The 13294-nt window shown below is 38.7% G+C and overlaps 1 protein-coding gene across 1 annotated transcript in view; it reads right to left on the bottom strand.

Annotated features, from left to right (window-relative positions):
- Positions 1 to 6829: 6829 nt before the first annotated feature.
- The window catches only part of LOC136406633 (zinc finger protein 658B-like), a 158982-nt gene continuing 152517 nt past the window's right edge, over positions 6830 to 13294 (bottom strand). The window contains 6 exon segments of the mRNA XM_066386598.1: positions 6830 to 7026; positions 7112 to 7879; positions 7924 to 8514; positions 8900 to 9111; positions 9113 to 9256; positions 9258 to 9659. Coding sequence (XP_066242695.1) covers positions 6830 to 7026; positions 7112 to 7879; positions 7924 to 8514; positions 8900 to 9111; positions 9113 to 9256; positions 9258 to 9659 — 2314 coding nt within the window.

Raw genomic sequence — 13294 nt, forward strand, 5'->3', positions numbered from 1 at the left:
CTCTCCCCTTGAATGTGGATGGCTTAGACCAGGGGTCCCCAAACTTTTTACACAGGGGTCCAGTTCACTATCCCTCAGACCATTGGAGGGCCAGACTATAAAAAAAAACTATGAACAAATCCCTATGCACACTGCATATATCTTATTTTAAAGTCAAAAAACAAAACGGGAACAAATACAATATTTAAAATAAAGAACAAGTAAATTTAAATCAACAAACTGACCAGTATTTCAATGGGAACTATGCTCTTCTCACTGACCACCAATGAAAGAGGTGCCCCTTCGGGAAGTGCTGCGGGGGCCGGATAAATGGCCTCAGGGGGCCGCATGCAGCCCCATAGTTTGGGGATCCCTGGTTTAGACTTTAGACCAAAGTGAAGCCATGTGATTTTCCCTTTTTCTTTCTCTCTCTCTCTCTCTCTCTATTTCTTTCTTCTCTCTCTCTCTCTCTCTCCCTCTTTATTTCTTCTTTTTTTTTTATTAATGAGAGGCAGGGAGGTAGAGACAGACTCCTGCATGCTCCCTGACCGGGATACACCCAGCAAGCCCCCACCCAGGTGATGCTCTGCCCCATATGGGCTGCTGCTCCATTGCTCAGCAACTGAGTTATTTTAGTGCCTAAAGCAAGACCATGGAGCCATCTTCAGTGCCCAGGGCCAAGTTTTCTAGAACCATTCAAACCATGACTGTGGGAGGGGAAGAGAGAGAAAGAATTAGGTGGACATCCACACACCAATCTGATGCTCTACCGCTGAGCCAACTATCCAGGGCCCCATGTGATTTTCAGTGATAGTTCTTAAGAGGTGATATAGTTTCTGTCTGTTTCTTTTGGGGGCATTTGTTGTTGAAGCATAACAGCATACAGTGAGAAAGCCCAAGTAACCACATAAAGACCACCTGTGTATACACTCAGGCTGATATCCCCATGTAAGAACTGACCACATTAGTTACTAGACAGGTGACCATGTATGTCTTCAAATGATTTGAACTCTTAACTATACGATATTAAGTCACCCCAAGCCTTTGAAGATTCCCAGTTTAATTCTCACACATCACAGAGCAGAATCATCATACCTTGTTGCATTCTTTCCAAATTCCTCACACACAGAATCTATGAGCATAATGACATGCTTATTGTTTTATTAGGTGGTCTGTTATGCAGGAATACTAGCTGGAACAGTCCTTTACTGTAAAACACAGACATATGCCCCCAAACGTGTTTACAGGGAGGTGCTTGACATTGGCCATGTAGAAGGCTTTCTTTCTCCTCAATATTTCTTAGAATTCTAAAAAGAAAGCTATTTCAATATTATATACATTGTTACATTCCTTTGACTCAGTTTTAGTTGTATAATATGATTAGAGGATATGATGATTGCAGTCAGTGTCCCCAAAAGGCTGTGTAAGGACCACAAATATTAGGATTTATCTCATCTACAACATGGTTTTACCTTAAGGCACACTGATGGTAACCTACCAAAACTAAAAAGCACAAATGAGGTATTCCAGATTCTTTGCAGGTCCAAGATCTCTCTTGAAATGTAGGGTGCATGGCATGGCATGGGCCTTGGTTAAGGGGTAGGCTAAGCTCTGACATAGTATAGCTTCCTCTTGGTATGTTTTCTCTCCCAATCTTTATCCAGAACCATGAGTGCGAAATCAGCCATCAGGAGTTATTCAATGCCTGATGTCCACATGTTGCATCTAGACTGAAGTTGTCATGTGATTGGAAGGCGATGCTATAAAACCTAGATTTTGCATTTACATTGAGTTCCATATGGACTGGCATGGCGATTTCTCTGGCATAATTTGTTCTTTCACATCTGTGAAGCGGCAGTGAGCTGATTGTCTATTCCCTGGAGATCAAGACTGGTGGAGAGGTTTGGATAAAGATCAAAGGACAATTTTGGATACCATAGACTTGAAAAATACTTAGGGGCATCCTTTCTGTGCTAACATAAGCATCGAAGAAGAAGATGCAGTAGGACACAGAGAAGTTTAGAAATATGTTTGTTGGAAACAATAGCAATGATTTTTTAAATTAATCATTGCTGAATACCTTCCACTTCTGGGACATTTGGATGGTTCTGGTTAATGTCAGAGAAGGGTGGGTCTCATAAAAGCACCAGGAGAGACTGTAAGGGAAAACATGCATGAGGGAAAGAGGACAATTGGAGCATTTATAAATGTAGAGTCATGGAGTCTAAACACGTAAGGAATCTGAGAGTACAATGGCAGAGGATTTGCCACATCTGGACCCATCCAAGTGTGGTGCTAAGAATTTATTTTTCACATGACTATCAACACCTCTTTTCAATAACAACCCTATCCTCTGCTTTAAGATATTTGTGAACAACTGGGCTCTTAAAAACAGTGGGCTCCCAAGAAGCTGTTGGCATGGGATTTAGCAAAATTTTAGAACAGGGCCAAGTACTTTTACCTAAAGAACCATAGGCCTACTGTTGGCAACTTGGATAGGCCCTCACTTCATGGGACCTGGAGAATATCTGCTCTGGCCAGATGATGTAAGTTCCTATTTGATTGGCTGTGAGCTGATCTGCATGCATTGGCTGCACTTCCACCTGGCTTTCCTGAGCAAGCCATGAAGAAAGGCTTCATTGGGAAGCTGGTTTATCAAATCCTCTTGTTGCTTCTGGGCCATTATTGCATCACTATAGTCACTGGTTCCCAGGTCTACAGACTAGCAGCACCAGCGTCAGCTGGTAGAAGATGTGAGCAATGCAAATTCTGGAGGTCCACTCCAGACTTACTTCAGAAACTCTAGGGTTAGGCCCAAGCTGTCTGTGTTTTAGCAAATCATCCAAACAATTTCAACACAGGCTGAAGCACCACCTTCTTAATGTTATGCATGAACTTCTGTCAGCCTAAGTGACCCTTATGGATTGAGTTTGGGGGAAGGGGTAGGAGCAGGTTCTCAGCTTGTCCTTTCCCACATCTTCTATACTCAGTTCCCACCAGGGCCTGTTCCATGAAAGGTTAGGAGCCCAGACCGGAAGTCTCAAAACATGTGCGTCCTCTTCATTCTTTCGTTTTAGCAATCCTAACTCTCCTGGAGATAGTATGGTTTTATCTGATTCAGGGAGAAAGAGTGTGAGTAAAAAGCAGGCATAGAAAAATTTTAAAACACCTGTTTAGATATAATCTTGAAGAGGTTCAGAATGAGCCTCCCCCAAATGTGCCATTTTGGCTGGGGACTACTTTGAGCTGAAGTAATCATGACCCAACAGATTCAAGAACTTCTTCCTCTCCCTTAACTACCTAAAACAATTTAGCTAGGGGCCTGGTCCAGAAAGAGAGCTATTACCAGAGATAACATTTTACCTAAATGACCTATCTGTGTGGCATGACAAATATCTAATTGCCAAACATCTGCTCTTCTTATCATCCTGTGAATTATTCTTTTTCTTTCAGAAGCCCCATGCCCCATCCCATTCCTTACCTCATGATGGCATATAAGTCTCAACTGCCCAAATGTCCCATGAGTCCCATATCTGTAGGGCCTCCCATATGTACATAACTATCATATATTTGATTTTCTCCTGTTAATCTCTTATATTAATTTGATTATTAGACCAATCAATGAACCTGGAAGGGTACAGGAAACTTTTTGTCCCTTATAATCTTATCATATGGTGAGATAATATTAGAAAAATTATATCGTCCATCTAATTTAACATCTTTTTATTTTTAGCAGATATCTCATATATGTGGAAAATATATCTCTATAGAAACAAAAATCAGTAAAATAAACTTCGCTATGGTTTGGACTTAGTCTTTACAAGTGATATTAAAAATCAAGAAGATATGAGAGATACTTTTTATTTATATTAGATGTTTATTCTTGATTTATCAGTGTTAAATCATTTTTCCTAATGCTTTTATACCTCTAGAATATATAAGAATATAAGAAATGACTCTCAGAATGAGAAGCCTGAAGTAATGCAACATCTCAGAGCATCAAAACTATTTTATTGACTTTTTCAGCACTCAGTAGAGTAAGCTCCAGCCATAAAAATACAATAATCAGAAATTGCACTTAAATTGCCACCTCTTGTTAGAGACACGTCAACACTTACTCAAAAGTTATATGTAGACATAATGAAACAACTCTTGGTTCAAATTGTTTATTTTATGTTTTTATCATATAGGGAGGAAAATGTAATTGAGTGTGTGTGTATCTCCAATCTCTGTTCTTTGTCATCTTTTCTTTCCCGTCTTCTTTTAAACATATTTATGTTGCCTCCACTCTACTACAATAACATAGCCTAAGATAAAATAAGAAACTTCTCTCCTGAACCCTAGTCTGAGACTTCTGCTTTATTTCTCTATCTTTATTGAAAAATGTGAATGGGGGCTATTTTAAGTCTTAAGGAAACCTATTATGTAAAAAGAACCTCTTATATTATTTTGGTTTTAAATAACATTCCACTAACATTGCAAATTTATTTATTTTTGTGTGTGTGACTTTATATCTTTTACTTTTTCAGTGAATTTATTGGGGTGATATTGGTTAATAAAATTCTATAGGTTTCATGGGTACAATTCTATAATGCATCTTCTGTATATTATAGTGTGTGCTCACCATCCCAAGTCAAGTCTCCTTCCATCACTGATTCTGCCTTCCCTTTACACTCTTCTTCCTCCATCTAGCTAGCCCCATGATGGCGAACCTTTTTATAAAAACCGCCCACTTTTGCAGTGCTGGTCAACCTGGTCCCGCCCACCCACTAGTGGGCGTTCCAGCTTTCATGGTGGGCCAATTGCGGCTACAAGAGCTGTTTGGTTGATTTGCTACCGCCCACCATGAAAGCTGGAACGCCCACTAGTGGGTGGGCGGGACCAGGTTGACCAGCACTGCAAAAGTGGGCGGTTTTTATAAAAAGGTTCGCCATCACGGCCCTAGCCCTGCCCCTCTGGTAATCTCTATACTCATCTGTATGAGGTTTTTATTTTTTCCTTAATCCCTTCAACTTTTTCACCCTTAGTTTGCAAAATTGAAAAGTCACATTATTTATAAAACATCAAGTTTAACTTTCAAAGCCAATTTTTTAAATTCATAAAGCTCTTGTGAAAAAATTTAAACACCTGCATTTTTTAATTTACAAATATCCAGTTAAATTTATATTAAATTTTCACAGTGATTAGGTTCATTTAATTAAGTATTTTTAAACATTTTAAAGTATAATCATTCCTCAATTAAACATATTTAATTCAATTATTTCTAATTCACATCAGACAAACTTGCATACCTAAAGCAAAATGCCTGTAAATTCTGAAGTAATTCTGGAAGCTATGAGCTCAAATTTATAAATATAGCAAACTGAGTTCTCTTATGCTGTTATTGTTTAAAAACAATTAAATTTTATTACACCTTTAAATGTAAAATTATAATCCTAACATCAATTATTTATTTCAAGTTGAAATCATAAAGTTTATATGCCAGGTGCTCTAATCTGGCAGATTCTCATAAAACTGCAAACTCCTTTATGACAAACACACAGGTTGTCCCTAAATTTAACAAGAAAAATCTATAAGGATATGATTAACTTCTTTATCTTGTTATTTAATTTAAAATATCCTAGGTGACCATGAAGTGATGTAGTCAAATAATTAAAGTGTATAATTTTACCATTGCTGAGATTCTTGAGTAAAAAATTGGAATGATGAGATACTGGCTAACTGATAAGAGATTCCAGACAAGGGTACAAAACCCAGGAATTACACACATTCAGGATGAATCAACAGGAGCCGCAAGTGAGTATCCTATTCCCTTTCTTCTGGGTAATTTTGCTACCATTAACACCCCCCCAAGGTCCATGTGATTCTGCTGGGACCATATTTGCCTTTCTCATGACTTGGACTTTTTTTCTCAGAAACCAATCACAAGCATTTACTGGTGTTGCCACAAATTCCAGTTATTCCTCCATCTCTAAAACTTCACATTCCACAGTTAGTTTGTGCATAGGTAAATATTTTCTTATATATTTTCTACAAAATAATTATTACATATAAAACACAAGTTTTAGTACATCCATTCTAGGTGAAGATTTTACCTTCAATTCTGAAACTGACACATTTCATTAGAAAAACATGATCTGACCCAAACTCAATGTGTGTGAAGAAATAGTATTTATCAAAATATAAGATTTTAGTCTAATCTTAATTATTTTTTGATGTTTAGTGAAGTTCCCTTGGGGGTAAAGACATTTTGTGTTTATCCCTGTCATTTCTCTGAGTTTTAATGAGGCCATATGGCCATTCAGGACACTGGCAGAGCTGCCTTCCTCATGTGAAGTCTCTGAAGTACAGTGATAGGTTGAATTCTGATAGGTCTTCTGACATTAATTATATTTATAGGGTTTTATTCCACTTTAACGGAATTGGCTAACTTATGTGCATTTAGCCAATAGATCAAAATCTGCAAGAGCTCGAGTACAAACTTAATTCTTGCTTTAAAAAAAAAAAAACCCTAACTAGTGAAGAGTTGTTAGTAGAACATTGTTTCACCCAGTTATTCAGACTCTAGCTTCGGCTTTGTGCTTTATGTTCAAATGTCTCCATTTTAGTATAACATGGGACAGAAAGAATGTAAGGTGATTTATTAAGACCAGACTTAGCTTAAATGTAATAGCATCATATTCCACAACCAGTCCCATCTGGATGAAGGACAGAATAGGAAATTTAGACAAGCTATGTATCTACCAGAAAAGGGAACAGTTAAAGCTAACAATTTGCCAGTCTATGTGACATGAGCTTCTCCACTGTGAGTTATCTGATTAAGATACGAGTTTCTTTAGAACTTCCCAAATTAATTACATGGAAGAGTTTTCTCTCTGGTGTGCATTTTGTTGTGACGTACTTGAAGAGCTGCCTTAAGGACAAATGTTTTCTCACATTCATTACATTCATGGGGTTTCTCCCCTGTGTGAGTTCTCTGGTCTACTCTGAGAGTTGAACTTTGGACAAAAGCTTTCCCACATTTGTTAGACTCATAGGGTTTCTCCCCTGTGTGAGTTCTCTGGTTTGCATTAAGGTGTGACTTTTGGAAAAAGTTTTCGCATATTCATTACATCCATAGTATTTTTTACACCTGTGTGAATTCTCTGATGTGCTCTGAGAGTTGAATTATGGGCAAAAGGTTTCCCACTTGTATTACATTCATAGGGTTTCTCACCTGTGTGAATTCTCTGATGTGCACTAATATATGACTTCAGGGAGAAAGTTTTCCTGCATTCATTACATTCATAGGGTTTCCACCCTGTGCGAGTCCTCAGTTGTGCTCTGATGTGTGAGGTTTTAGAGAAAGTTTTCCTGCATTCATTATATTCATAGGGTTTCCACCCTGTGCGAGTCCTCAGTTGTGCTTTGATGTGTGAGGTTTTAGAGAAAGTTTTCCTGCATTCATTACATTCATAGGGTTTCCACCCTGTGCGAGTCCTCAGTTGTGCTCTGATGTGTGAGGTTTTAGAGAAAGTTTTCCTGCATTCATTACATTCATAGCATTTTTCTCTTGTGTGAATTCTCTGATGTGCCCCAAAAGCTGTATTACTGTCAAATGCTTTCCCACATTCATTGTATTCATAATATTTTTCCCTTGTGTGAATTCTCTCTTGTCCACTGACATACAATTTCATGGAGGTTTTCCCACAGTCATTACACGCATAGGGTTTCTTGTCTCTGTGAATTTTCTGATGTCCAGTGAGATATGTCTTGTTAGAGGAAGTCTTCCCATATTCATTATACTCATAAGGTCCCCTCCCCTCTTTGTGAATTCTCTTCTGTCCACTGAAGTGTGATTTCTTGGAGAAGGTTTTCCCACATTCATTATATTCATAGGGTTTCCTCCCCTGTGTAAATTCTGATGTGTACAGAGGTATGTCTTCTGGGGAAAAGTGCCTCCACTTTCATGACATTCACAGAGTTTCTTCCTGGTGTAAATTATCTGATATACTCTGAGGGCTGAATTGTGGGTAAAAGTTTTCTGACAGCCATTATTACATTTATAGGGTTTTTCACCTGTGTGAGTTCTCTGATGTGTTCTGAGGATTGAATTAGCAGCAAAAGTGTTCCCACATTCATTATATTCATAGGGTTTCTCTCCTGTATAAATTATCTGATGTGTACTAGGTATATCTTCTTGGAGAAAGTTTTCCCACATTTGATAAATCCATGGGGTTTTCTTCTCTGTGTGAAATCCCTGATGTTCTTTGAGTTGTGCCATCTTGGAAAATGATTTTCCATATTCATTACTTTGATTGAGTTTAATCTCTATGTGTGTTCTCTCAGGTACTAAGAGGGCAGATTTCTTGCAAGATTTCCTACCTCCATTCTTATCATAAGGTTTCTCCTTTGTGTGAACCATCAGAGATGTTCAGTAAGGTTTGACGTCTGACAAAGTTTTCTCACATTCATTACATTCATAGAGTTTGACAAGCATATGAGTTCCAGGATAATAAATAGTGTGTGAATTTGCACAAAGGATTTCCTGCATTCCTCACGTTCATGTTTTCTCCTCTGGATGGGTCCTCTGAAACTGAATGAGGTGTGCTTTCTGTTAAAAAAATTTCTTCCATATATTACTTTCAAATGATTTCTCTCCTGTGTCACTTTCCTGAGGTACACTGAGGAATGATTTTTTTTAAGATTTTATTTATTGATTTTACAGAGAGAGGAGAGAGGGAAGAGGAGTGAGAAGCATTGACTCATAGCTGCTTCACTTTAGTTGTTCATTGCTTGCTTGTCATTTGTGCCTTGACCTGGCAAGCCCCGGGTTTCAAATCGGTGACCTCTGTGTCTTAGCTCAATGCTCTATCCACTGTGCCATCAAAGACCAGGCACTGAGGAATGAATTTTGATGCAAAGAATTCTCCTTGTGTACCACATTGGTCAAATTTCTCTTCTTTCTGAGTTTTCTGATATATTGTAAGATCCAAATCCTGGTAGGAAGCATTAGTACAGTTATTAAAAACACAGAACGTATCTCCTATTTGTGTCTTCGGATGTTCTCGATTGGTTGAACTCCAGTTCAAGTTTTCTTCACACTTACTGCTTTCCAAAGCACACTGTCCTGTAACAGTTCTCAGAGGTGAAGTTGCTGTTGAAGTTATTTTCACTTTCATTACCTTCATAGTGTGTCATGGCCATGTGAACTTGATTGTATTTCACAATGGTGGTTTTGTCACAGGATCTCCCACATTCACTATGATCAAAGCATTTCTCTCGTGTGCCAGTTTTTGTGGTTAAATGGAGGTGCTTTATCACAGTTTTTCCTAAATTCATTGTCCTTACAGGATTCCTCTCCTATTAGAGAACTCTTAGCACAGAGGTTTCCCTCGTTTTTCTGGCTCCCCTCACTGTGTACGTCAACTTTGTAATATCCTGGGCACCTCTGGTTGAGGAGTTCTTCTTCTAAGGATCAGGGTTCTTCACCTTGCTCCAACTTGAAGATCTCCTGGGCTTTGGTAATTTAATACCCCACGGAGAAAAGGTGGTAGTTCTCCACTGTCACATCTTTCTTCAGGGTCCTCTGAGCAGGGCCTATGCACTGCGACTCATCCTTGGTGAACTCGATAACACTGATCCCTGAGCTATGCTCATTTTTTTGCTGTTCTGGTAAGAAGGTAAGATTTGATCTTTGCCTAAAGGAAAAGCATTAATTTCTTAGAGAAATTAATTTACTTTGATTAGAAGTTCAGCTCTACCCCTAATTGAATTCCCATGTTACCATTGTATAGCACAAATTCCTTGAAGCATTTCCTCAAACAAAAGGCGATCTAATCGTCACCTTTGCACTTAAACTCACAAAGAACAGGTGGCACTTTTTAAATGGTGTGTTTTTTTTAACATCATTCAAATTCTTCTGCCCATGTCAGCCTTTGTTGGTAGAAAAGTGACAGTCTAAATATTTTTTTCCTCTATTAGAACTCGGAACTTGAAGGTTGAGTTTTTGCAGTTGTTGTTTGTTTGTTGTTTTGTTTTATTTTAGTTACAGGTAACTGCAACAATAGCATGGCAAAACTCTTTTCAATGAACTGTTACAGAATTTCATATTTCCATAGTCTCTGTGACTTAGGACAATTTTTGTTTCAAGTGACGGAAGGCAAACCCAATATGTGCTAAGGAGAAAAGGTACCCTATTAGCTCACATAACAGCAAAGCCTCGGGATTGGCTTCAGGTACAGCTGGATCCAGGGGATTATGTAATTTCAGGACATAGTGTTGCTCTTCATTTTTCTCAGTTCTTTTATTTGTGTGTTGGTTTCATTTCCATGCATGTCCTTCCAGTGTTTTGGCCAAGGTGACAATGAACATGTGTCCTGTCTTCTTGGAAAGGGAGTACTTCTTCCTGATATTTCCTAAAAAGTCCTGGTATCTTGCCCTGGCCGGTTGGCTCAGCGGTAGAGCGTCGGCCTGGCATGCGGGGGACCCGGGTTCAATTCCCGGCCAGGGCACATAGGAGAAGCGCCCATTTGCTTCTCCACCCCCCCTCCTTCCTCTCTGTCTCTCTCTTCCCCTTCCGCAGCCAAGGCTCCATTGGAGCAAAGATGGCCCGGGCGCTGGGGATGGCTCCTTGGCCTCTGCCCCAGGCGCTAGAGTGGCTCTGGTCGCGGCAGAGTGACCCCCCGGAGGGGCAGAGCATCACCCCCTGGTGGGCAGAGCGTCGCCCCTGGTGGGCGTGCCGGGTGGATCCTGGTCGGGCGCATGCGGGAGTCTGTCTGACTGTCTCTCCCCGTTTCCAGCTTCAGAAAAATACAAAAAAAAAAAAAAAAAAAAAGTCCTGGTATCTTTATGTAATTATTCCATTTGAATCATGTGTCAATGTGAAATCAATCACTGTGGCCAGGGGTATCCAACCAACTCCCACTTTTAGAAGTGAAATTAAGAGGAGAGCAGTGTTGTTCTCCACAAGATGTCATTGTCTCTACAGGTGAGGGATGGATGGACGGAGGTCAGGCAAATGTCATACACACCCACGGTCTAGAGAAGAGTTTTAAAGGCTGCCAAAAACTTGACTATATTTTTCTGTTCTTTTTTCAGAAAAGGAGAAAAAAAGGAATTTTAAAATTAGCAAACAATGAATACTTAAATAAACATTTAGAACAGAAGTCACTTTTAGTTGGGTTCTAATTACTAGAAGCTACTTAATAACTGTCACAGGACAGAGAGTGGAATGCTTCTAACTTTTTTTGCATAGGGGTAGACAGAGTATTGCTGAGATGTCCTTTGGTTTCATTGGGCATCATATGCTAATGAAAACGAGTATTTCTATTTTAGTTCTAATGTCAAGTTTTAAAGATTCAGCCAGAAACTGATGAAAACATGCATGTTTTACACAGGTTTCGCCCTTATCATTCATTGGATAAAAAGGGAGAATTATTCCTCTCAAAGGGGGTATTTAAAAATAATGAGGAAGATTGTACTTAAATACATCCTTTTAAGAATATGAAGTGTAATAAGAGTCAAAGAAAAGAAAAATTACATGGATAGCAGAAGTTAAAGAGGATTCAATGGAAGAGAAATAGATTATGAATTCTGCCCTTAAGCATAACTAGGATTAAAAAAATAATAAGCAGGATTTTATATTTGAAACTGGGGAAAACAGCTGTGTTAGGCTTGCTCACTGGTTTACTGGCTGCAAGCGCTTTGCTTGATTAGTGCGTGAGCACAGGGCAGCGCCACGTGTGGATAGTCTATGTGAGGCTGTGGGTGCTTGCGCTCAGTGTGGATTGCGGATGGTGGGTGGTGGATTTTCTGCTCACCACTGTGCGGGGTGGAGAAACGGTTTTTTCTGCCTGTTTGCTCATCTGCCACTATGAGAATGTACATATTAAATTGAAATGGCTCATTGCTTTCTGGCCCCACAGTTTTTCGACCATCTATTAATATTTGCCTGAATCCAGTGTGGGCCTTCCTGACCTCGGCCACTGGCATTACAGGAACTAATATAACATTGTACTAAAAAAGAAAAAAATATATTAAAATGTTTTAAAGTGAAGGGAAAAAAATATATTCATTTGAAATTCAAGTTAAATCTTTTTCAAAGAACCATTTGAAGAACTAAATGTGTCTTAAAAATAATACTGATTTTTAAAGCAACAATTCCAAACTTTCTAATGAGTGTTACTTATATGTTATTTCTGTATTATTTTACCCATATCTGTATGACACCCAAATTAAAAAGAAATATTAATGTATTACACAAAGTTTCTGGCTGCATTATTTTGTTGGTGACTAAAGATTTTCAAATCACTATTACTTGGATTAGTTAATCAACAGGCTTTCTGGATTGGCATATGTAGAATTTTTGTCTAACCTACCTTAACCAGTGATGTTTCTTTGAGCTTTGTGTTCTTGATTCCGGAAGTTATCATTTGCCTGGTTCTTTGAAAAGTACACAAAGTGAAAAGTAACCACAAGACTAAGTCAAAACCTATCACTGGGTTAGCTGTAGGGTTAAATAATTGATGATATGGCTGAACTACTTTAAGGCCATCTTCATGCAATGAAGAAAGATATAGTAACCACTGGATTGGACCATCTCCTATCTAGCATCTGAGCTAGCAGCTGGCTAGATAGCAGTAGCGCTGAAGTAATCATGTCACTAAATCAACCAGGTATAAGTTTCTAAAAATAGTGACCCCTTTCTGAAATATTACTAACTGCCCAAAACATTTTGATGGAACCCCTTATCCTCAATTCTGTCTAAATATTTATTCCTAAACAGACAATTTATTTCAGAAGTGCTACCAAGAACAACTTATTCCATAGAAATCCCATAGGGAAAGTTAGTAGGATGAATGCCACCATTGGAGATGAATTGGATCTGTGAAGAGTAACCCATGAAGACAGATCAACATCACAAGGTCTGAGTACTTCTCTGACTTGTAGCCAAACCTCTCTGGTCTGGAAGTCGCATGTGATCCCATGCTTCAACAAGGTTTCTCACCCTTCCCCATCATCACTGGCCATAAACAACAAGGAAACAGGTTCTCTTCACATGTGGGTAGCCCTCCTTCTGTCCCAGGTGGGAACCACTATATACCAAGGCATACAATTAAATTAAAAAAGCAACTGAACTTATTTGAACCTTAAAAAATTTTCAGATTCAGATTTGAAGTAGTTTTTAGGCTGTTCATAATTTTTAACTGAGCTGTTGCAAGGCCAATGCTGATGAACTAAAAACATTATTCTTGCAAGGGGACAAAAAAGAGAGAAAGAAAGAAGGAAACAAAAACAATAACAGACAACTTAGCCTAAAGAAAAATAAAAAGAA

Source organism: Saccopteryx leptura, chromosome 5 (assembly GCF_036850995.1).
Source record: "Saccopteryx leptura isolate mSacLep1 chromosome 5, mSacLep1_pri_phased_curated, whole genome shotgun sequence".
Classification (NCBI taxonomy): domain Eukaryota; kingdom Metazoa; phylum Chordata; class Mammalia; order Chiroptera; family Emballonuridae; genus Saccopteryx; species Saccopteryx leptura.